Below are 25296 nucleotides of genomic sequence, written 5' to 3'. Positions count from 1 at the left end.
TTGAACTTGAGCCCTCTTACTTTGTCTTAAAGGGCATCATGCATTTCAGCAGCAGCAGCAGCACCGAAAGAGGTAGCTCAGAGTTTCGGAATGTTGCTGCAGGTTGCACCGGCGTCGGTTTCGGGGTTCGTTTCAGAGTCTTCACCTTACGTCAGCAGCATGAAATGAAGTAGTTACGGTAACAGTTCACTAACCGTGATAGAACTTTAGTCTGCAGTGGGCTTGGCAGGACCATCTTCATGATGACTTAGTCGTAGCTCCATCACGTGCACAGACACTCCTGTCGAGAGCCTGCCCAGCTAAAAGGGTAGAATGGTTCCACGTGATTCTCTTCTTTGTCCAAGTTGGCATTGTTAGCGCTAGAAAATCAGCACCTTGGGACCAGCGGATTCCAACCATTAGGCTATTAAAAAAAAAAAAAAAAAAGTAACCTGACATGGAAAGTTTACTGTGAGCGTAAACAGCACATCGCTTACAGGTCCTACATTGACATGTATAGGTGAGGCTCTAGAAGGATACCTTGACAATTTGCCAAATGATCTTTACTGTGCCTTCAAGATGCAATAAAAAAAAAAAAAAAAAGCTTAAATTTTAGCAGAAATCAGTGATTTGCAAAGAGAGCAGCCACTCTGGTCCAATCTATGTTAATATTTTTTAGAGTGCAATTTAGACTGCAGAGACAAATGCACTAAAGGGTTTATAGCCAAAATCACATTTAAAAAAATGAGAAAACACACAAGTAAATTTTCAGTGAACAAAATTATTTTTTTAAAGCACACAATCCCTAGTAGAGTCAGATATATTTATCACATAGAGCAACTAGGTTGAAAATTACAGTTCAGTGACCTTTCTAGAGAAACTTTTTCTACTCCAATAGGTTCTTCAAAGCATGGAACTTTTATATAACAGAAATGTTTGACAGACATTTTAAAGAATTGCTGTTGTTTGGGGGTTCAGAAGTACTATATGCTGGACAGCAAATACTTCTTAAGAGTGAGAAGGAAGAAACTAATGTAGAGGACAGAATTGGATTTTATCAGTTTCAAGAGTACTGCTGCGAACCTCAACAGTGATTTTTCAGAGTCTAAAATGTAAACTTGCCTCCCAGGACGTGTTTACAAAATAAGTGGGACCGTCCTAATGCTGTTCAGGGTGCTCTGGAGACCAGACGGGGTCTCTGGGGCCCCCTTTGGAATAGGTAATGACGTGGCCAGTGGGTATGACCTGGACACACTCCATGGTGTGCTTTTTGTATCTCGTTGGCATTTCTTCCCGCCCCGGGGGAGGGCGGTGTACTGTCTTCAGCACGTTCTCTACATGTTTTTCTGCGTTGTATTGCTGACGCCCGTAAGTTGGTGAGCGCCCTAGGAGGACAGTGGCATCTCCGCCTGATTCATATATTGGCCAGAGGAGAATGAAGGGGCCAGTGTATTGCTAGCTCTGGTAGAATTGAAAACACTGGTAAGATTTTTGTTTTATCAGCACACTAGAGAGTAAGCTCTTTGTTGTTTTCAGATAGCTTATTTTCACTTCTGTTCAGGCAAAGACAATGAAGTTGAAATTTAGTCCTAAATTTTGCCAGTGGTGGAAAGGGTAATTAATGGTTTCTATCAGGATTTTTAAGGTAAAGGAGGACAGAATCGTTAAGTCTTAAAATCTTAAGATTTTATCTTAAGATCTTAAATCTTAAAAAGTAAGGTTAACAGTGCTTTAACATGCATACTGATGGTTCGTCCTCACCTCAAAGTGATTACGTAGATCTTTTATTTCAACATCCACAACTCAAGCTGTTAATTTTTAGTCCTTTTTTAATTTAATTTTTTTTGCCCTTTGACTCCCTTTATCCAACTGTTAGTTTTATTAATTACTAAATTAGTTTTCTTAAAATGTTTAATTTTATTAAAATATATTTTATTTAACAAAATTCTGTTTTGACTAATTACAGTGATATAACCAGTTGTGTGTGAGGACACAGCCAGTGTATCTGTGTGTGTGTGTGTGTGTGTGTGTGTGTGTGTGTGTGAGGGGTTTGTTTTTTAAGAATTTTGTAGATTGATGTACTCTTGGCAAACAACTAAAATCTGTTTATTCGTGTTAGTATCAAAAACAAGACTTGTGCGAACCATCTGCTGGTCTCAGGCAGGCTGAGCTCCCTGTCCCGCACTCCTGATCAGCTAGCTGTCCTCACGGTCTGTAGGGAACTGGGAAGGAAGTTGGCTAAAGAGATGCAGCAGGGAAGGGCTCCGTTTACAGGGGTGGGGATGGGGGATTGTAAGTTGCTTAGTACGAGTTTGTGTTGAAAATTATTCTGTGTTGCATTTGTGTGTTAAGCCTTTTTTTAACCCACATGTATCTTGGTGGAAGAAACTTCAGACTAGCGTAAGCAACAAAGCTCACAGAGTAGGCACAAATGTAGAGAAAGTGGACCAAAATGGGAGGTGGGAGGGTGTGGGCGTAAGTCTGGGGCTAGGGGGAAATTGATGTGACAGTGGGAAATAAACTATAATTACCTGAAATAAAATGTAAGAGTGCAATAAGTGTGCTTTTTATTCTAAGCTGTGAACAGTTTTTAAAAAAAAAACATTCCTTCCTAATACATTTGTATATGTTCCATAGCTGATTAAAACCAGCTATGTAAACATACAACGCCTTTTTATTCATGTTAATTACCAACATAAGTGGCTAACCTTATGTCTTATTTATCTTCATGTTGTATTAGTTTACATATGGAGTGTGCGTGTGTGGGTGTCTGTCTGTGTCTGTGTGTGTGCTGTACCCTTTCCCTCCTTCATTTGGAAATGCACTCATTGGGTCCTCTGTTCTTCCTTTGGCCATGCCACAGGTTATGGTCTTGATTGGGCCTTCATGATATTGCCGGATTTAAAGGACTCTTATCACACAGTGGTATGTTTTTGTGGTGATCTCATTTGTTGATTGTACCCTCTGACCCTTTCCTCCCTCAGCAGTGGCCTTCTTAGGAGCACACAGCTGATCGGGGATTGAAATTTGACCATTCCTCAACCTGTGTCCCTTTGAATCCTGGTTCAGTATTTAGGATTGCTCTTTGGTTTAAACCAAGAAAAAGGAAAACACCCCCCTTTTCATTTACTTCTTGGTTTGAGGACAACTCTTGAAAGGGAAATCCTTTGTGTTTTAACCACAGTGAATTAATGGCTCCTGGTTTCCCACTCCAAACCTAATGGCGATTCGCACACACATTCCTCTCTCTCTCGCTGCCAAAGGTTTGGGTTTAGTTCACTTCAGTTCCACTCAAGCATTGAAAAGGTTCTCATGGAGTCTGGGGTGTGCCCAGTGAAAAAAAAATGGGGACTTTTAAATTGTCCAGAGACCTCTTTATACCTGCTTTGCAAAAATTACAATGGAGTAACTATTTTTAAAGCTTATTTTTCAATTCATAAAAAAAGACATTTATTTTCAGTCAAATGGATGATGTCTCCCTGTTGTCCCTTAATCCTCAATGTTTGCTTGAATCTTTTTTTTTTTTTTTTTAATTCTCCCCCATACCCACTTCTTGATACTTTGGTTCTTTCCTGCTCAGGTCCCTTCATTTGTACTTTGGAGTTTTTCTCATGTAAATTTGTACAATGGAAAATATTGTTCAGTTTGGATAGAAAGCATGGAGAATTTTAAAAAACTGAAATTCAGATTGAAGAGATTTATTTCTGTGTAAAGTTATTTAAAAACTCTGTATTATATAAAAGGCAAAAAGTTCTATGTACTTGATGTGAATATGCGAATACTGCTATAATAAAGATTGACTGCATGGAGAAGTCTTTATCAAGATTCTTTTTCTATCACTATCACGCTGGTTCCGACAGTTCTTCCCGGCAATGCAGAGACTGAGAAATGTGCCTTTTGTTTCATGTCAGTTACGGCTGGGTGGGTAGAAGTTACTTGTATGAAAACTATTTGTAGCAAATGGTCCAGGTAAACACCTGCTACCTTGTACCAGCTGCACTCCGGTGGTGGGGACAGCCTCTGTCCACTGTTGGTGATGCCTCTCCGTTGTTTTAGGACGCTGGACCTGACTGCTCCCCTGCAGTGGCTCTGTTGAAGTGTGTGCAGTAACTGAGTCATTAAAGTTCAGAGTCTAGTCTGGAGGGGCAGCTGGGTGGCTCCATTAGCCTCTGCCTTCAGCTCAGGTCCTGTAGGATCAAGGCCTGCTTCGGGCTCCCTGCTCAGCAGGAAGCCTCCCTCTGCCTCTCCCACCTCCCCCGCCTGTGTTACCCTCTCTCACTGTCTCTGTCAAATAAATAAAATCTTTAAAAAAAAAAAAAAAAAAGTCTAGCTGGAGAAGTTCCCCTGAAAATGGTCTTTCAATTTTTTTTTTTTTGACACAAATTTCCAATACATTTTCTGTGGGAACACAGAATGTACACAGATTAGATAGATAGATAGGTAGATTTGAAACTGCATTGTGTTTTACACTGTTTTTTTTTTTTTTTTTAACAATGCTGGTTACGCCAGTGAGTTGATTTTGTGCATGTGATTTCATGACCTCAAGTTTGAAAGACACCTAGAAATAACTTCAAGCTATGTCAGGTAACTGGGCTGTTACCAGAAGAGAAGTAAACCATTTTATCTTATTTTAGATTTTATTTATTTGATAGAGCACAAGTAGGCAGAGCAGGAAGCAGAGGGAGAGAGAGAAGCAGGCTCCCAGCTGAGCAAGGAAACTGACTCGGGGCTCAATCCCAGGACCTTGGGATCATGACCCGAGCCAAAGGCACCCACTTAACCGTTCGAGCCGCCCAGGCACCCCAAAAGTAAACCATTTTCAAGCTTCACCAGGAAACCTTATGTCCAAGAACTATAGGAAGGAACAGAAAAGTCTTCAGGATGGCACTTTATTTGAGGCATCTGGTTTCTGGCCTTCATGCCCCCCTCCAACTAATCATAAAGTTCTGTGGAGACAAGAATTTTCTCTGAACTACAGATTTCTCATGTAAAAACTGTAATTTTGTAATACATTATACAAGCTTTTTTTAAAGAAATTCATTTTTAAATAAACTCCATACATGATTGGGGCCTTATTTTTTAAGAATGTATTACTCCACAAGAGGTTTTCCTTAAAATTTAGTCCAGAAGATGAATGCTTTTTGTTACTGTGATAAAATTCTATTATAAAGCACTCTATCTTACTAGTTCTGAAATTTTACCAGGGGCCGTGACCATTGGACCTGCTGCGTCGGTTATGTAGTTCTCCAAGGCTCATAAAATGTTAGTGCCGAGGGAATCCTTAAGGATATTCTGGTCCAAGTCCCTTCACCGTCAGTTACTGACTAGGATTCCCCAGGGATGACTCCCCTAGGTTCACGTAGCCAAGACTCAGGACCTGTTTCCAACAGCAGTAGTATGCGCTGTGGGTTTATTATATATAAACTATGTATTTTATTTATATATATACACTTAAATATACAATTGTTACAGTTGTAACGGCTGTAGCAAAATTTGGATAGAAATGGGTGTTGTGCCAGATCTCCTCCACTGGCCCCTGCTGTCTTGGCCATTCGGGCAAGACCCCGCTCGGGCAGGTGATAGAAGGCAGAGGCCTGGCTGCTGAGGCAAGTCGGCGGTAGCTCAGGCCGCCTCAGATTCCTCCACACCTCACTGTGGCCACACTGGTGCTTCCGATGAGGTGGTGGCAGCAGGCAGTCAGGTTGGCCTCTTGCATGGACTAGTCCTGGGGCAGGCGGCACGGAGCTGATCTCGCTACCTTCCTGTAACACACACACAACCAGGGGCTCCCCACACGGTGCCTCCCGTGTTATTTGCACTCAAGGTTCCATAGGAAACTAATGGTTAGAAATCTGTGTTAAAATTTGACACTTGATTTGATGCCATCAGTCATGTCTTCGCCACCTGCCTTTCCATTTGTGAAGGCCACACCCTGCCTCCCTGGGCGCACAAGACCCCCTCCACGCCGGCCCTGCCACTGCTGGAGTATCTGTTCACAGGCTTCGTCGGGGCTTTGGACACAAGTCAGCCTGGGATTAGTGGAAGACAAGGGGTCACCATAAACTTGGCTTAGACCCGGTGGTCTAGAAAGAGCAGTTGCTTCCATTTAGAATTATTTCCTTCATAGCAGATGTGGTTCTAAGGGCTTTGTGTGCGAACACAATTGAATCCCTTTTACAAATCAGGAAGTTAAAAGCTCTGGGCCGGTTCTGCAGACCAAAGGCTGCGTCCCAGCGGCAGGTAGCAGAATCAGCCTCGAGCAACCACTCTGTACACAGGCTGGAATAAGAGAAAGCAGTGTCACAGGTACGTGCAGCTTCACACAACTTCTGGATTACACACTCACATGGGCATGTACTCTAGGTCACGGTGTAAGATGATCTGTGAGCAGGTCATGATCAAAATTACATATGCTGTACTGACTCTCCGATAATCTGACTCCGCCTACAGCCAGCCAGCCAGGATCTGAGCCTCAGCACCCCCGTATGACCCTGGGCAAGTCACCTGGCTATAGTTCAGTGTCCTCATCTGTAAAACGGAAAGAATGTGCACTTATATATAAGAACGCATGCGGGACACCTGGGTGGCTCAGTCAGTCGGTCGGGCATCTCCTTTGGCTCAGGTCATGATCCCGGGGTCCTGGGAATCGAGTCCCACATCGGGCTCTCTGCTCCGCAGGGAGCCTGCTTCCCTTCCTCTCTCTCTGCCTGCTTGTGCTCTCTCTCTCTGTCAAATGGATAAATAAAAAACATCTAAAAAAAAAAAAAAAGGAATTAACACATGCAAAGTTTTTACCACAGTGCCTGGACCACGGTAAGCCTGGAGTTTCCTCTGTTCAACTGTATGTAACTGCCAATCAGATGTACTTACTCTTTGGGGCCCTCTGCCACTTTATTTTCCTATAAGCTGCACAGCTGACTCTTGAACGTGAGTTTGAACTGTGCTAGTCCACTTATACGTGACTGTTCTCAATAAATACAGTCCTATAAATGTTATTTTCTGTTCCTTAGGACTTTAATTTTTTTCTCTAGCTTTAAGAATACAGTATATAGGGGGTGCCTGAGTGGCTCAGTGGGTTAAAGCCTCTGCCTTTGGCTCAGGTCATGATCTCAGGGTCCTGGGATTGAGCCCCGCATTGGGCTCTCTGCTCAGAGGGGAGCCTGCTTCCCCCTCTTTCTGCCTACTTGTGATCTGTCAAATAAATAAAATCTTTTTAAAAAAAAAGAATACAGTATATAATACATGTAACATACAAAACATGTTAGTTGCCTATTTATGTTCTCAGGAAGGCTTCCGGTCAACAGTAGGCTGTTAGCTTCTGGGGGAGCCAAAAATGATACCAGGACTTGCGACAGCTCAGGGTTGGCGCCCCAACCCCTAGAGTGTTTTGAGTCAAATGTGGCAGGGTGGAGGTCATTACTCAGAAGGCTGAGGACAATTTCTGCATCGGCTCAGATTGGTTTCGCAGCCCAGCTGTGAAAAGGAAGCACCAGGATGTGGAGGCCACACTGGCTGAGTTTAGAAGACCACTGTTTTTAAAGTTTCCTTTCATTCCAATCAAGCAATTCTGAGTGATTTCTAAGAGAAAGAGCTCATGGCATTACCCTGCTTGAGTTCACGGTTATAGTGAGTACACACGAATAAAATGCTGTTGGTGGAAGACAACAAAAATTAGACCTAAAAAGTACAGAACAGAGATGGGCTTTATTTTTTAAAAGATTTTATTTATTTATTTGACAGAGAGAGAGATCACAAGTAAGCAGAGAGAGAGGGGGAAGCAGGCTCCACGCTGAGCAGAGAGCCTGACTCGGGGCTGGATCCCAGGACCCTGGGATCATGACCTGAGCTGAAGGCAGAGGCTTTTTTTTTTTTTTTAAAGATTTTATCTATTTATTTGACAGAGATCACAGGTAGGAAGAGAGACAGGCAGAGAGAGAGGGAGAAGCAGGCTCCCTGTGGGGCAGTGAGCCCAATGTGGGGCTCGATCCCAGGACCCTGGGATCATAACCTGAGCCGAAAGCAGAGGCTTAACCCACTGAGCCACCCAGGCACCCCCTATATACCTATATACCCAGGCGTCCCCAAAGATGGCCTTTTAAAGAGCTTCGTATTTTCAGCTGAGCCAAGACTGCTCTCACCCACCTGAGGAAACAAAAGCAAGGGTGGTGTCTCTAGCGCTGCGGTGTCAGGCTCAGGACTGCTGGAGCCGGCCGCGGGGAGGGTGGAACTGGGCCCCCTGCTTCCACTTGGCTGCCACTGCGCCCTCTGACAACGGAGAACCAAAGGGGAGTGGGAACCCAAGCATGACCCTGTTCAGAGCCTGCCAGAGGCTTCTCTCCGCACTTGCCATAAAACCTAAACCTGCGACCATGACCTATCAACTAGTCCCCATCTTCTCTCCTGCTGAAGCCCAGTGCACTTTGTGTTCCTGAAACACAGTGACCTCAGTCCCATCCTAGATCTTGGTTCTTGCTGTCCCTTATCCCCAGAGCACCTCCCGTTAGAACCCCGGCCAACTAGTTCCTCCTCCCTGCTCAGGTTCCGCCTCCCCAAAGATCAGCACCCACCAATCTCTGGCACATGACCCAGTGTTATTTCCTTCAGCACACTCAGTAAATCTCACATAATCAGTTAGGGTCTGTCTTCCCTTGCTAAAATCTAGGTCCCTTAAGAACTGAATCATCTGGGACGCCTGGGTGGCTCAGTTGGTTGGACGACTGCCTTCGGCTCAGGTCATGATCCTGGAGTCCCGGGATCGAGTCCCGCATCGGGCTCCCAGCTCCACGGGGAGTCTGCTTCTCCCTCTGACCTTCTCCTAGCTCATGCTCTCTCTCACTGTCTCTCTCTCAAATAAATAAATAAAATCTTTAAAAAAAAAAAAAAGAACTGAATCATCTGTCTTATTTAGTGTTGTATTACCAACAATTTGGTGGTCAAAAACCTAAATTAAAAATATGAATAGTTATGCTCTGGGCAAGTCACTAAGCGACTCTATACTGCAGATAAAAGAAAATTCTGGGGCACCTGGGTGGCTCAGTGGGTTAAGCCGCTGCCTTCGGCTCAGGTCATGATCTCGGAGTCCCGGGATCGAGTCCCGCATCGGGCTCTCTGCTCAGCAGGGAGCCTGCTTCCTCCTGTCTCTCTGCCTGCTTGTGATCTCTCTCTGTCAAATAAATAAATAAAAATCTTAAAAAAAAAAAAAAGAAAAAAAGAAAAAGAAAATTCTGTCCTACCTCCTGAGAACTGCAATACTACAGAAAGTGTGGAAGGACAAACACATTTTAGAAAAAGGGGGAGGGCGCCTGGGTGGCTCAGTGGGTTGAAGCCTCTGCCTTCAGCTCAGGTCATGATCTCAGGGTCCTGGGATCGAGTCCCGCGCCCGGCTCTCTGCTCAGCAGGGAGCCTGCTTTCCCCTCTCCCTCTGCCTGCTTATGATCTTTCTCTGTGGGTCAAATAAATAAATGAACAAAATCTTTAAAAAAAAAAAAAAAGGAAAGAAAAGATAAAAGGGGAATATCCTATTTCACCCATACCTCCCATTCCTCCAGCCCGAAGAATTCCTAGTTAGACGTGCACCTTATGTCCACTAAAGGCCACTCGGCACAACGCCCAGCCCACGAGAGATACATTAATACAAAAGTGGACTGCCCGGACCTCTAGCGTCTGTCCATCACGGCAGGACGACGCCGGCCGTAAAGACGCGGCGAGAGTTTCCACACTGTCAACATACACAGCACTAAAACGTGCCCTAGGAGGAGGGCATCTGGCACTGCAGTCAGGCGTAGGGTCAGACCTAATGTCGCCACTCATCCGTGTGGGACCCGCAGGCAGAGTGACTTCATTGCCTTCGGCCTCAACTGCCTCACTGGTAAGTGGAGCGAGTATCTGTCTACACTGGGGGGTGCCCAAGAGGACCCACTGAAAGGGCCTGGAACCAGTCAGGACAGCAGCTGGGAGCACAGGACATAATCCAGAAAGGGTGGCGGTCATTATGAGAAACATTCAGAACTCCGTTCCTTACTGTTGACCCAAACACTTTAATTTTACAACTTTCATGTACAATATGATGTCCATAAACGCTTGAAATTCCCACCTGGCTCCTGCAGGGAAACAAAAGTAGAAACTTTAAGTACTTTTATTTTCAGTAATTCAAATTCATCATTTTGGTTCGTTCAATTTTTCAAGCACTCGCTGAACACGGACTGTCTGAGGGGTCTTCCTGAGAAGCAAAGTCACCTCGCTTTCTCGAAGGGTTTACAGTCTCATCTTTTTTGTTTGTTTGTTTGTTTAAGATTTTATTTATTTATTTGACAGACAGAGATCACAAGTAGGCGGGGAGGCAGGCAGAGAGAGGGGGAAGCAGCAGAGAGCCCGATGCAGGGCTTGATCCCCAGTCCCTGAGATCATGACCTGAGCTGAAGGCAAAGGCTTTAACCTACTGAGCCACCCAGGCGCCCCTACAGTCTCATCTTTAAAATAAGAAATGGTGGGGGACACCTGGGTGGCTCAGTGGGTTAAGCCGCTGCCTTCGGCTCAGGTCATGATCTCAGGGTCCTGGGATCGAGTCCCGCATCGGGCTCTCTGCTCAGCGGGGAGCCTGCTTCCCTCTCTCTCTCTCTCTCTGCCTGCCTCTCTGTCTACTTGTGATCTCTGTCTGTCAAATAAATAAATAAAATCTTTTAAAAAAATAAAATAAAATAAAATAAAATAAGAAATGGTGGGGCGCCTGGGTGGCTCAGTGGGTTAAGCCTCTGCCTTCGGCTCAGGTCATGATCCCGGGGTCCTGGGATCGAGCCCCGCATCGGGCTCTCTGCTCAGCAAGGAGCCTGCTTTCCCTTCCTCTCTCTCTGCCTGCCTCTCTGCCTACTTGTGATCTCTGTCTGTCAAATAAATAAATAAAATCTTTAAAAAAAAAAAAAGAAAGAAATGGCTGTGTGGGAGCATATTGGGAGATCCACAGGAAGAGGAGAGGTTAGTGCTGGCAGACATGTTACGCGGGGAAGCAGGGTCCACGGAAGGACTGGGACCTCTGACTGACCCAGAGTAAATCCAACAAGTGGTAACACAGCTTAACTGTCTGCTCTTTGGTGACATTTTTTCCTATTTCCCTGCTCCCTACATACCCCCAAACTACTGTAATTTTCATGTCAATAAGTTACTTCTAATTAAAATTGTAATAACAATACCAATAATATGATGTAATAGGAACGCTTTTTTATTTAATGTTTCCTAGCCTTTAACGTAATTCCAAAAATACATAAATAAAACAATTTCCAAGTCATTTTGAGAGATGGCAATTATTTATGTGCAATGATTAATTTAAAAACACATCATGTGAGAGTGTCTTAACTCCTGAGGGGTTTGTGGAAAATGGGACTCCTTTTTCTAGTACCTACTCCTAATACCTCCCTTTGGAAAGAACAAAAACTCTGATTCCTAATTTGGAAAAATGAAAGGGCGATAACCTTTTACTGTTTAGGGTTAATTTCCACACAATTCCATACCATAACATTCCCATATGCTGGAACTTTTTTTTTTTTAAACAGTTTTTGTTGTTGTTGTTGTTGTTTTAAGATTTTATTTATTTATCTGACAGAGAGACAGCAAGAAAGGAAACACAAGCAGGAGGAGTGGGAGAGGGAGAAGCAGGCTTCCCGCTGAACAGGGAGCCCGATGTGGGCCTTGATCCCAGGACCCTGGGATCATGACTTGAGCTGAAGGCAGCCGCTTAACGACTGAGCCACCCAGACGCCCCACACTGGAACTTTCCATTTAGACACTCAGGGTGGGGGCATCTGCCTTCAGCTCAGGTCATGATCCCCGGGTCCTGGGATGGAGTCCCACATCGGGTTCCCTGCTCAGCAGGGCGTCTGCTTCTCCCTCTACTTTTCCCCCCTACTCGTGATCTCTCTCTCTCAAATAAATAAAATCTTTTTTTTGAAGATTTTATTTATTTATTTATTTGACAGACAGACAGAGAGCACAAGCAGGGGGAGCAGCAGAGGGAGAGAGAGAAGCAGGCTCCCCACTGAGCAGGGAGCCCGATGCGGGGCTTGATCCCAGGACCCTAAGATCATGACCTGAGCTGAAGGCAGAGGCTTAACCCACTGAGCCACCCAGGCGCCCAATAAATAAAATCTTAAAAGGAAAGGAATTTTTAAAGAAGTCTTTGATCAGGACCCTAAATTGTAACAAAACTCAGGAAGAGAATTTTTTTTATAACAAATAGAGAAAAGGAAGAGGAGACCAAAAGAAAGGGATCGGAAGACAGCAGATACAAAAATACTAAAAAGGCAGAAATTAGACAGGCTATAGTTAACTGTCCCTCATGCTTTTAGAAAAATGTACTGTCGGGGCGCCTGGGTGGTTCAGTGGGTTAAGCCGCTGCCTTCGGCTCAGGTCATGATCTCAGGGTCCTGGGATCGAGTCCCGCATCGGGCTCGCTGCTCAGCAGGAAGCCTGCTTCCCTTCCTCTCTCTCTGCCTGCCTCTCTGCCTACTTGTGATCTCTCTCTGTCAAATAAATAAATAAAATCTTTAAAAAAAAAAAAAAAAGAAAGAAAAATGTACTGTCTTCAAGACCATGATAAAGTCAAACATTTTTATCGACACAAGATAAATGACTTTAAAAGGAGTTTGGGGCACACCTGTTTGCAGAGAGCTCAGTCTTCATCATCAGGGAGGATACCCAGTTCTTCATCTGTCCACTGGGAAGGATCTGGATATGCAAAGTGACCCTGGTGACAACCATTAAAAAAAAAAGTAAAGAATCTATATTCCATACAATGAATATATATACATATATATGTATCTATATGTATGGTAAGGCTGTCACACACACAGCCCTTGACCTGCTACAGAACAAATTCGACTACTCTGAACTACGGGATGGTCCAGCTGTTCTCCGATCCACTCACATGGGCTGCGGCCTGAACTTTAAAAGGCCGCTGTGGGGCCACCAGCCTGAGCCAGGATTTCAGTGTGTGTTTATGATGGAGGAAGGGAGACAACAGATTTCAAAGATCTCCCACATCCCGACAATGTGTCGAAGCCCCAGTAAAAGAGAATGTGTCAGAGTGTCCTGTCACCGCTGCCGACCTGGGGGAGAGCTGGGAGGCTCCGGCGGGCGCGTGCAGCGCCAGTCCTGATCTAGGACGTGTCTGGCGGCATCATCGTCTCAGGCCAAGCGGCCACATGGCCTCCTGACAGCTGGCCTACGGCGAGCTAAGGGTGACTACGTGCTGCCAATTCACAGACACTGAGCAGCTCCCTACTGGGTGACAAGGGCACAGAGAAGTTATAAGAGAAATGATGTGTCTAAGATGTGGATGCTGAAGATGCTTTTCCTGTCCTATCTGAGTCAGCAAGCACAGATCTCGATGGCTTAAAGGCATAATGTCCTAGAGAACAGGGTCTGTGTCAAAGTCATGAAAGCTTAGTCAAGGCTGATGACATGTCAGAAAGTTACCACTAGCTACCTTCTCTCCTTGGGACAAGCTGGCCCACATCTCTCCCACCCCAATTTGGCTGCCCTGGGCCTCTAGACAGACTAGATGACATTCAGCATTTAAAGAAATTTAAGTGTGAAACTTAACCCACTGCTGAAGCCCTTGTTCAGAAAGTAAAACAATTCGTTTCTAGTCTTCCTTCCAAATACGGCAACCTAACAGAAACCGTAAGAGATGGGACTACGTACACACGCATCTGTGAGTGGGGAAGGTCAGAGGTTATGTATTTCATCAAGTAACAGGATTCCTGCACACACACAAAGACAACATGGTAAAGGGATGTTATCTAGACAGAAACACAGTCTATAAGCAGGAAGGAGGGGGGGGGAAGCTAAGCTATTACTATTTAGTAATAATCCAAGTAGTTACAATACTCCATCAGTATATTAGAATTACTCCCCTGCACTTACCAACACAGCATCTGAGTCATGCCAAAAACGCCAGAGAATCCAGAACCACATGGTCCCACTGAATATCTCAGCCTGGATCACCTGGGACTTGGTGAGCTGGGGAAATTGTCTATACCGCGGCTCGATATGCACACCACCACCGGCACTACGAGACAGAATAAAACGTCATGCAACCCGGTACCTCTTCCACGTCTGAAGTCATCCAAAACTTTTGAGTTCCATCTAGAAACCAAATCTAGCGTTTCTCATCTCCTCCACAAAGTACAGGATGACAGAGCTCCATAATCCCTCGAAGCTCGTCTTCCATAAGCTTGCTTTTAAACTCGTTTGGCAGCAAAAACTGGCCTACATGGATGAGACACGATTATTTCCCTTTAGTGAATATTCATGGATTTTACAGCAGAAATAGGAACATGTTAATAATGGGGTACTGGCCCCAAAGTTTCAATTAAGGGATGTGAACCTGGGGTAGTCAGTCACTTAGCTTATCCAGAGAAACAAATCAGGAAATTAATCTTGTTTTGTTTAGTCATATCTATTTCAAAGGCAAATTATGTCCTCTGCTCTATTACAGTCTTTATTTTTTTTTTAAAGATTTTATTTATTTATTTGTCAGAAAGATAGAGCACAGGCAGGCAGAGTGGCAGGCAGAGGCAGAGGGAGAAGCAGGCTCCCTGCGGAGCAAGGAGCCCGATGTGGGAATTGACCCCAGGACGCTGGGATCATGACCTGAGCCGAAGGCAGCCGCTTAACCAACTGAGCCACCCAGGCATCCCAGTCTTTACTAATATAAAGAATATTATATGGAAAAGAGGACTCATCAAATCTTTTTTGGTAAGTTGTTTTTTTTTTTTTTTTTAGCAATCTCTACACCCAATGTGGGGCTCCAACTCATGACCCCGACAGAGATCAAAATTTGCATGCTCCACCGACTGAGACAGCCAGGCACTCCAGCAAATCCTTTTTAATAAGCTAATAGTTCTGAACAAAACAAAGAGCCTTAAACAGTTCAGTATGAACAACTTTTTGGTTTTTGTTTTTTTTTTTTCCATTTAGATTCTGTTGACAAATTGTGGGACACAATCCATGAGGTCTGCAGTCATTTTATTCAGTTAGATTATAATTATTATTGATCGAATCTAACTTAATATAATTCATACCTAATGGCATTACTGTCAAGTTCTATTTAGCAGCTATATACATATTCTACTATACAAAAATACAGAGTTGAAAGAGAATTCCCATAGAAATGTATTCACAAACTTCATTTCAGGGGGCACCTGGGTGGCTCAGTTAAGCATCTGTCTTCAGCTCAGGTTCCTGGGATGGAGCCCCACATGGGGATAGAACCCCATATCGGGCTCCCTGCTCAGCGGGAAGCCTGCTTCTCCCTCTCCCACTCCCCCTCTGCTTGTGTTACCTCTCTCGCTGTGTCTCTGTCAATAAATAAAATCTTTTTTAAAAAATCTCATTTCAGGTAAGAACAGCTTGTAATATGGGCTCTTTTGTGCAGCAAAAACTACCAAACTGCACTGTCATTTCTCCCAAATGTACTGTAGATCTGTGAACACAAATACATCTATGGTCCCTGATACATATTACGTCCTACCCTTTTTATTAGCCTGTCCTGCTCTTAAAGATTATGAACAGTTATTTACTGAGTGTTTACCATGTGCCGGACACTACATGAAGCATTTTATATGCATTATCATTTATTTTCATAACCCTAGGAGACAGATCCTATGGTTCTTAATGTTTACAAATGAAAACACTGGGGTATTATATGGAGGCAAAGCCTAAGCTCTTATATATTGCCTATAAATAATACTAATTATTTTTTCATTTTATGAACCAAAGACACAGTTTTGTTTTGTTTTTTTAAGATTTTACTTATTGGGGCGCCTGGGTGGCTCAGTGGGTTAGGCCGCTGCCTTCGGTTCAGGTCATGATCCCAGGTCCTGGGTTCAAGCCCCACATCGGGCTTTCTGCTCAACAGGGAGCCTGCTTCCTCCTCTCTCTCTGCCTGCCTCTCTGCCTACTTGTGATTTCTCTCTGTCAAATAAATAAATAAAATCTTTAAAAAAAAAAAAGATTTTACTTATTTATCTGAGAGAGGTCACAAGTAGGCAGAGAGGCAGACAGAGAGAGAGAGAGAGAGAGGAAGCAGGCTCCCTGCTGAGCAGAGAGCCCGATGCGGGCCTTGATCCCAGGACCCTGAGACCACAACCTGAGCCGAAGGCAGAGGCTTAACCCACTGAGCCACTCAGGCGCCCGCCAAAGACACAGTTCTTAATTAGAATTTCCATCAGCATGATACCACACTGAAATGATAGTTTCATTTTTATGTAAATATTTATTCAATATATTAACACTTTTATTTGGAAGGCTCTACAAAAAATATTGATAATTAGCTATGGATGGTGTAAGAGATGGTTTTTACTTTTTCATATGTATGTATGGGGGGGTGTTGTATGTGGTTTTTTTAAAGTTTTCATTTAAATTCCAGTTAGTTACAATATAGTGTAGTATTAATTTCAAGTGTCCAACAGAATGACTCAACACTTCCATACATCACCTGGTGCTCATCACAGCAAATGCCCTCCTTAATCCCCATCACCTATATCACCCACCCACCCCCACCACCTCCCCTCTGGTAAACATCAGTGTGTTCTCCAAAGTTAAGCGTTTGTTTCTTCATTTGCCTCTTTTCCCCGACCCTTTGCTCATTTGTTTTCTTAAATTCCACTTATGAGTGAAATCATGTTCTTCTCTGACTGACTTACTTTGTTTAGCATAACACTGTCCAGCTCCATCCATGTGGTTGCCAATGGCAAGACTTTTTTTTAATGGCTGAGTAATATGTTATCTTTTTTAAAAATAGTGAAATTTTTTTTAAATTTTTAATTTAAAAAAAAATTTTTTTTAAATAGTGAAAAAATATATATTTATTTGAGGGGCACAGGGGTGGCTCAGTCATTAGGCATCTGCCTTTGGCTTGGGTTGTGATTCCGGGGTCCTGGGATGGAACCCCACATTTGGCTCCCCAGTCAGCGGGAAGCCTGCTTCTCCCTCTTCCACTCCCAGTTTGTGTTCCCTCTCCGGCTGTCTCTGTCAAATAAATACATAAAATCTTTAAAAAAAAATCTCCACAGGCCTGTCACTAACCTGCCCCGATCCCTCCCCTGACCTCACCTCTACCACGCTCCCCTCTACTCAGCCCATTCCACTCTCACTGGCTTGCTTGTCCATCATCAGCAGTCAGAGCCTCGACACTTGTAGTCTCTATCTTTGTCTGGCTGACGTACCACGAGATCCTAGTTCAAATCACTATCAGGCCTGCATTGCTACATCATCCTAAGTACAATACCCCAACCGCCCCCATCCCAGGCACTCTCTACATTAATCCCCTGCTTTATTTCTTCATGTCACTTAACAGTACCTTAACATGTTCTACTTGTGTCCTCCCCAGGATGGAAGCTCCCTTACCTCTCTTGTATTCTGCTCCATCCCCACAACCTGGAAAGGACCCTGACATCCGGAAGATGCTCCATACGTATGCACTTTATTATCACACAACTGTGTGTGATAAAAATAAGGTGTGTTACAGAAGTAACAACACCTCAGTGAAGAGAGGCACTCTCCAATTTTTCCACGCAAGGTCAAGGGCTATGGCTGGGAGCTCTCCATCACTGTCTTTGTTTAGGTCACGCAGACCTTTTCCTTCTTACCACCTCAAACTTGTCCCAGCTCCACAGCTTTGAGAGACATGTGACTTTAAGCAAGTCACTCCTTTAATCTTCCTGAGTCTCCGTTTCCTAGTAACAACAGTTAAACAATACTGGTAAGGTCCTTACTAGGCAGCAGCAGCTGTCTTTCTTTTTCTTTTTTTTTTTTTTAAAGATTATTTATTTATTTATTTGACAGAGAGAGAGAGAGAGGGATCACAAGTAGGCAGAGAGGCAGGTAGAGAGGGGAGGCAAGCAGACTCCCCACTGAGCAGACAGCGGGCCTCGATCCCAGGACCCTGAGATCATGACCTGAGCCAAAGGCAGAGGCCCAACCCACTGAGCCACCCAGGCGCCCCATCAGCAGCAGCTGTCTTAAAATACTTTAGAGAATTGTCATTCACTCAGCTCCCTGGAAATTGACATTATAATCCCCATCATGGGGGTGAGAAAAGGAAAGCAATTAGAGATCATCAAGAAAGTTCTCCAAGGCCAAAGAGCTAGAGTGTGGCAGAGGTGAAATTTGAATTGAGGCAGTTTGGGGCCAGAATCCTGCTTTTAACTGCGATCCTGCACTGCCTCTTTGAAAAAAAATGTAGGTGATGATCTAAGGGGCCTGGAACATCACCTGTAAAAATTCAACGTTCTTTTGTCCATCCTGCTCTTACTGAATCTCTCTGCACTATCAATTTGTTTTTGGCGGATGAGCCCTCCCTTGGCATCCCGGCACTACGCTCTCCAGTCGAATTTTTGGGCTATTTCACAGGTGACTCCTCCTTTGCTCGCTCTCAATTCTGGTGTTGCAAGACTGAGCCCTAATACAAACTCCGGGATTTGGCCAATAATGTGCCAATCAATTCTACACTCTCATGGGGAATGTTGATAATGGGGGAGGCTATGCACTTGTGAGACAGGGGGTTATGGGAAATCTCCATACCTTCCGCTCGATTTTGTTGTGAACCTAAAACTGCTTCAACAAATGACATAGAGGTCTCCCGCGGCACCTCCGTGCCACTCCTTGCCTCCCACCTGCCGCTTGGAAACACAGGTACGAGTTCTTTCCTCCGCCAGAACGCCCTCGCTCCCCAACTCCCGCTCTTGCTTCCCAATGAGCTCCAGCTCTCCTCTACGATCAACTGAATTTCCCGACGACAGGCTCCCCTGCGCCGGAGTGGCCCAAGACAGTTTAAAACCTGCCAAGCAAGCCCACCGCCCAGCCCCCAACCCCACTCCTGCCTCGAGATCGCGGAGCCGGACTTCAAGTCCCAGCATGCCTCGGGGCGGAGGTCGCTGTAGGGACCCGGCCCGCTCCAGGCGCCCGGTGTCAAGGTGAAGGCGTCCCGGAGACCTGCGTTTTCCGTTAGAAGCACGGGAGGACCCTCCCCCAGCCAACACTCACTGACGAACTCCACTGCCTCCAGCCTCCCGCGAGCCGGGGCCTCTGAACAACCGGCCTCCAGCGCGAACGAAAGGCGCCAGGCGCGTCAGAGCCGACATGCCAGCTCGCGTCCCGAGAGCACTGCTCAGGCCGCGCCGCCTTACGCCACTTCCCCCCGGCGCCCCGCCCCCTGACGTCACGGCGTCGACCGGCTTGTCCCCGCGCCCCGCCGAAGGTGTTGTACGCGGGGAGGGAAGCGGTAATCGGGTCGCCGGGCTTCGGGCTCGGTTCCAGGAACCTCTGTACCGCTGTGCTTAGAAACCAGCACTGAGTCGGCTCTCGCTCCTCCCCGACTGCTGATCTAGGTAGTGTTTTCCCACCTCCGCCCGCTCCTCTGCCTGCTGCGCCTGAGTTAACTGCCTTCCGGACCCTTTGAGGCCGCCGGACCCTCTGAACCAGAGGACGTCCCCAAAGCTAGTCTTTTGTACTCTCCTCTCCTGCAAGAGGCTCACAACGGCCTCTATAAGGTCTTCATTGTCTTACTGTTTCTCTGCAAACTTGATAACGGACCGGTAGTCCATCGATGGTTCCCAAATATTCCTACGTGGGCTGGTGGCATCACATTCACCTGAGGAGCCCGACCTCAAATCCTCTGCAGTCTGAAGTAGGGCCGAGGAATCTGCATTTAAGCGTGGCCTCCGGTTTACGCCGCGCTCTGATTCCCTGATCCTGAGCCACGCTCTAGATTCTCGCCTTTTTCTCTAAATAGTGCTTTCTAGTAAATCCTGGATGGACCCCGAGCTTCTCTGGATACCCACCCCACGTCACTCCCGCAAATTCTTAGGGTCTTTACTGCTGTGTGGGTTACAGCTTTCCTAAAAAGTTCCAGGTTTGATTAAATTATAAGGTTAGCCTGCCAGCCTCACACCTTGGGGATTTCAATTTGAAATGGATCATATGCTCCTTCAGCTAAACACTGAAGAGGTCACACTCAGGCAAGAAAAATAGGGTACTTAGGGAGTTTAGGGAGTTGAGTGCCTTGACTATAAATGACACCTGTCCTTCTGTGCCAAGATGTGGGTCTCCAGGTGCCCTGTAACGGGGCAATCTCTCTCCGTGGAGTTAGGCTCAGGTAAAGCTTACAATTACACTCCCTGCGGCCTTCTGAACAGCCTATTAATTAACCCTCTGGCCCTGTAGGACTCTCTCCTGTTGTCCTGCCATCCTAACTTCTAACTTGGTATATAAATTGGAGGAGAGAATCCACTTTCTTCTCGATAAAAGTTGACTTTCTAGTTGATACACCAGCATGGCTTTCTTTGAGCTACCATTCATCACTTACCCTTTCTAGTGACATGAACGAGCCACTAAGATAGGAAGTTCTTGATTTGGGAAGACAGGGCTTTCCATCATCCTTCCTTGGCAGCTCAGTCCCCAGGCTACACAACTTCCCTGATCCCAGCAAAGAACGAATTTATGATGTCAAGGCCGGGGGGAGGGGAGGCACAGCTTAAACAATAAAAAAAGCGGGGGGGGGCAAAATATCTAGAGTTCAAACTTCAGTAAATAGTTCTATGGATTTGGACAAGTCACTCTACTTCTCTGAGTATCAGGGACCCCATCTGAGTGGGAGTCATTTAAGAGAGTACCTGGCCCACACCACACATTCAGGAAATGTTTATGCTTTGTTATTTCTTCCCTTCCTAAGCAGCAAAACCTTGATTCTGGCGAATTAAAATCCATCCTCACCCTCACCATCTTTCTTGCTGAATTACAAAAAAAAAACTTTTAACTTCAGTACTTGCTTGCACTTAAAGCAATATTGTTTTATAGATCACTTGTGGGGTCCTTGGCTTTAATGTCTTACATTACAAATTCTGGGGTTTTTTACTATAAAAAGTTTAGGGTCCAATCAGTAAACTATTTTGACTATGCAGCAGGGATGCACGTTCGTTCTGCAGACATGCTTTAAGAACGCCCAGGGCGTATATCCTTTACTGCTTTAGGCAGGTTGCATGATGGCTGCTAGGGGTTGGGCGGCTTCTTTTGGGTTCTCAGATGAGCACCCCATTTTTTTTTTTTAAGATTTTATTTATTTATTTGACAGAGATCACAAGTAGGCAGAGAGGCAGGCAGAGAGAGAGGAAGGGAAGCAGGCTCTCCGCTGAACAGAGAGCCCGATGCGGGGCTCGACCCCAGGGTCCTGGGATCATGACCTGAGCCGAAGGCAGAGGCTTTAACCCACTGAGCCACCCAGGCGCCCCCCCATTTTTTTAATTTAAATACTTGGGGTTTTTTTTTTAAGATTTTATTTATTTATTTGTCAGAGAGAGATTGAGAGAGAGAGAGAGAGCACAGGCAGGCAGAGTGGCAGGCAGAGGCAGAGGGAGAAGCAGGCTCCCTGCCGAGCAAGGAGCCCGATGTGAGACTCGATCCCAGGACGCTGGGATCACGACCTGAGCCGAAGGCCGCCGCTTAACCAACTGAGCCACCCAGGCGTCCCATGATGAGCGCCCCATTTGAAACAAGGATGCATTTCAGAAGGTGAGGGGAAGGATGCCAAACCCTGACACTGAGCTCTCACCGGCTACATGATGAATCAAATTCCCAGTCAAGTGTTAACAAACTGACAACTGCTAACGAAAGACAGACTCTAAATGACCTAACATAGAGCACCTAACCCCAAATCAAGAACCTATTCCACAGGGGTGCCAGGGTGGCTCAGTCGGTTAAGCATCTTCCTTCGGCTCAGGTCATGATCCCAGGGTGCTGGGATCGAGCCCCACATCAGGTTCCCTGTTCACCCAAGGAAGTAGCCATAGCCTTTTCTCCTTAAGAAGATGACTTCATGAATCAAGTTTTGCCTTTTTAATATGCTTAATTTAAAAATAAGCAAATTACCCATATTAAAGCAGATCTGTTGCCCATTTTTCTTCTGTTCCATAGAGCCTGTGTTCATTTTCTGTTGCTGTAAAATTTCCTGAGGAACTGAGGCCCTCGGTCCAACAGTCCATGGGGAACTGAATTGTGCCAACCACCATGTGAATGAGCTTGGCGTCAGACCCACCCCTGTGGAGCCTCAAGATACCCACAGCCCGAGCAAAACCCTGAGCTGGGACCCGGGAAGCGGCACCCAGATTTCGGACTTGCAGACACTGTGAGGTACTAAGTTTTGTTGTTTTCAAGCCACTAAGTTTTGGGTAGTATGTAGGCACTGATAGATAACTAATAAGTGTCACAGTGGTGTGAGTAAACCAATTGGCTTTTAGTTAAAGCTCAGTAGTGCTGGTGTGGACTCAGGGCAGTGCCCGCTCTGTGCCTATGCCCCCGTCACCTCACAGCATATGTGCACTTGACACAATTGCCCTGTGTCTGGCCGGAGTGTCCATGAAGGAGCGAAATGGTGCCACTGCCCCCTCCCAGCTACCTTGAGCCACCCTAGCTCTTTGAAAAAATCCGCCCCAAATGAACCTCTGACTAAACCTTAGTTGCTTCCTAAAAGACAGGGAGGAATTCTTGAGAAGGAAAGAATGGAAGAATCTAGTCCTGTGGTCAGAGCAGAACTTCCAGAGAGCAGAAAGCTTGACTTTCACTCACTACTTAGAGCAGTGGTCTCCAAAGCAAGCAAGAGAGTCCACTGGGATGTAGGAGAAAATGCTATTTCTTTCTTTTTTTAAAAGATTTTATTTATTTATTTGACAGATAAGCAAGGGGAGTGTGAGAGGGAGAAGCAGGCCTCCCGCTGAGCAGGGAGCCGGATGCGGGGGCTCGATCCCAGGACCCTGGGATCATGACCTGAGCCAAAGGCAGACGCTTAATGGCTGAGCCATCCAGGTGCCCCAAAAATGCTATTTCTTATCAAAAAAAAAAGTAAGGAAGGAAAGAAACAAACAAACTAGGGACGCCTTGGTGGCTCAGTTGGTTAAGCATCTGCCTTTGGCTCAGATCATGATCTCAGGGCCCTGGGATCGAGCCCCGCTCCCTGTCAGCGGGGAGTCAGCTTCTTTCTCTCCTTCTTCCCTTCCCCTCTGCTCACACTTTCTCTCTCTCAAAATAACTAAATAAAATCTGAAAGGAAGGAAGGAAATGAAAGAAAGGAAGAAAGAAACTAAGCTTTACTAGTACCTACTCCACCAGCTGACCCTGGCACCCACAGTGGGTATGGGCCGCCCACTGCCTGTGAGTGGGCCCCCTGCGGAAAGGTGGGCAGTGGCCGCCTTAATCCTTTGCTGGGGTGTCGCTGGGGCGCTACTGCAGATTCAAGCCCTGTTTAATGGGAAATACTGATTTTATTAACTCTATGTTAACATTAGCCAAAACTGACTCCAGACAAATGGAAAAGGGGCTGAACATGACTCAGAGAAACTGCAGTCTGAACGCTAACATGTGAGCACAGGGGAACTTGAAGAAAATGGCAGAGCCCATTCTGCTTCTGTCCCTGGTATCATTTTACCTTGTAAAAAAATTGCTCAGGACATCATCAAAAAATATTTAAAATTATCAAGATAATTTTGAAGTACAGCAAAATTTGCCCAAAGTATATACTATGCCTCCAGAGATTTCTAGTGGTGGTAGGACCTGTATAAAACCCATAAATAAGTGATACATGTGCACATATACATGTAAATACATGTATTTCACCAGTAGGGTATATAACCAGAAACATTTGGAAGCCATGGGTCTACAGGATTCTGTGACACTTTCCAACTTAAATCTCAGAGTCACGGAACACCCAGCAGGACCCACCTGATCCGGAAGCAGACAGGGTTAAAAAGAGAAGAGACAAAAACAAGAAAACAAAATAACTCAGTTTATTTGTCCTCCTCCACAGAACATTATTATCCCCAACACCAGGCCCAGCATCCATGACTGAATGGCTAGGAGTCTTCCCTCCCTTTACTTCCCCTAAGTAACCAAAGCTTTTAAAACAGATGCCTGAAACCAAGTCAGGGTAAAAAATGTGGTATGCCTTCCATGCATCCCAATTTTAAAATGTTCAGGCTGCCACAGGAGAGGCTGTCGGAAGTGGCCTTTAGTCCTGAGACGAAGGCCCACTGCTGCGGTCAGCGGGGGAACGCTGGTCCTTTCAGAAGGAAGGGCTTTGCTGCCTCCAGGATGTCCAGTTTGGGGTCCAGTGAGCGGCCAAGGCCCTCCAACACCATGATGGCGAACACAATGGAGGCAAAGTTGCTCTCAAGCTTTACCTGAAACAGAAAAAGACTGGTTCTTTCTAAAGCCCTCTGATCGAGAGACGGTATCCTGGGTGACCATGTGATTGTCCACTCTAAGCCTGCTGGGACTTCTACCATGTACCTGACACTCTTTCCCCTACCTCATCGTTCTCCCCACCATCTTATCTACTCAACCAACCTCCCATGTACGAGAAATATTAAGGGAAAATCTGGGGGATGCAGCGTGTACTTCTCTAGGGGTGGGTGTGTGTACATTTGAATGACTTAAAAATAATACAATGAATATTTCATAGCTAAACCAGAAACTATAAATATACACGAGGGTCATTCTTCAAGATCTGCAGTAGCCTTTTGAGACCATGCACAAATGGCTTTGCTCAAACACAGAAGAGCTTCTCCCCCCACCCTTTTAAAAAAGATTTTATTTATTTATTTGAGAACAGGAGAGAGCATGAGCACAGGGGCAAGAGAGAAGCAGGCTCCCTGCTGAGCAGGGAGCCGATGCAGGGCTCCATCCCAGTACCCCTGGGATCCTGACCTGAGCCAAAGGCAGACCAGGCACCCCAACTTCTTCCCCTTTGGAGCCAGGTTAATAGTAATAGCAATTTAAGTGAATTACTCAACTAATTCTCAAAAGTACTATCATATGGGGCACCTGGGTGGCTCAGTCGTTAAGTGTCTGCCTTCGGCTCAGGTCCTGATCCCAGAGTCCTGGGATCAGGCCCCACATCGGACTCCCTGCTCAGCAAGAGGCCTACTTCTCTCTCTCCCACACCCTCTGCTTGTGTTCACTCTCTCACTGTGTCTCTGTCAAATAAATAAATAAAAATCTTTAAACAAAAAAAAGAAGTACTATCATCATCCCCATTCTATTAAAAGGAAGCTCAAGCACAGGGTGGTTAAGTGACTTGCTCAAGGCCACTGTGTGAGGGGGAAGAGAGCTAGGCCTGAAAAGCTGTCTGGGGAGTTAAATGGTGCTTCAACACCACCGGAAATGCTTTCTTTCTTTTTTTTTTTTTTTTTAAGATTTTATTTATTTATTTGACAGAGAGATAGAGAGCACAAGTAGGCAGAGCAACAGGCAGAGGGAGAGGGAGAAGCAGGC

At 45.5% G+C, this 25296-nt stretch overlaps 2 protein-coding genes and 1 long non-coding RNA gene across 5 annotated transcripts in view; 1 reads left to right on the top strand and 2 right to left on the bottom strand.

The window, feature by feature from the left end:
- Window positions 1-9996: 9996 nt before the first annotated feature.
- NDUFB2 (NADH:ubiquinone oxidoreductase subunit B2) lies at window positions 9997-19189 on the bottom strand. The gene is made up of 4 exons (XM_047694474.1): window positions 19021-19189; window positions 13897-14041; window positions 12626-12715; window positions 9997-10079 (listed from the first exon to the last, which is right to left on the bottom strand). The coding sequence occupies exons 1-3, from the start codon at window positions 19116-19118 to the stop codon at window positions 12641-12643; spliced, it is 318 nt and encodes a 105-aa protein (XP_047550430.1). The 5' UTR covers window positions 19119-19189; the 3' UTR covers window positions 9997-10079; window positions 12626-12640.
- Window positions 19174-25296, top strand: part of LOC125080588 (uncharacterized) — a 17428-nt gene continuing 11305 nt past the window's right edge. For 2 of the 3 annotated variants that reach the window (XR_007121415.1, XR_007121414.1), the window contains exons 1-2: window positions 19174-19526; window positions 21946-22161. This is a non-coding gene — a long non-coding RNA (uncharacterized LOC125080588). Of the gene's footprint in view, window positions 19527-21945; window positions 22162-23312; window positions 23386-25296 lie in introns of all 3 variants that reach the window. The other variant, XR_007121416.1, reaches the window with a different exon arrangement.
- ADCK2 (aarF domain containing kinase 2) overlaps window positions 23795-25296 on the bottom strand; it is a 17504-nt gene continuing 16002 nt past the window's right edge. The window contains exon 8 of the mRNA XM_047694472.1: window positions 23795-24203. Within this exon, the coding sequence (XP_047550428.1) occupies window positions 24063-24203 (141 nt within the window). The 3' untranslated portion in view covers window positions 23795-24062. The remainder of the gene's footprint in view (window positions 24204-25296) is intronic.

The sequence above is a fragment of the Lutra lutra genome, chromosome 11, assembly GCF_902655055.1.
Source record: "Lutra lutra chromosome 11, mLutLut1.2, whole genome shotgun sequence".
In the NCBI taxonomy this organism is placed as follows: Eukaryota; Metazoa; Chordata; class Mammalia; order Carnivora; family Mustelidae; genus Lutra; species Lutra lutra.
Note: the sequence above shows the minus strand (reverse complement) of the source record. Positions and strands in the feature narration are given on the sequence as shown.

What these genes read in the sequence shown, in the direction of transcription:
- NDUFB2 (XM_047694474.1), bottom strand. Translation starts at nt 19,118, where the DNA reads ATGTCGGCTCTGACGCGCCTGGCGCCTTTCGTTCGCGCTGGAGGCCGG. An exon ending in GGAGGCAGTGGAGTTCGTCA is followed by an intron (nt 14,042 to 19,020) that starts GTGAGTGTTGGC and finishes TCTGTCTCGTAG; the next exon opens with TGCCGGTGGTGGTGTGCATA. An exon ending in ATGACTCAGATGCTGTGTTG is followed by an intron (nt 12,716 to 13,896) that starts GTAAGTGCAGGG and finishes GGTTGTCACCAG; the next exon opens with GGTCACTTTGCATATCCAGA.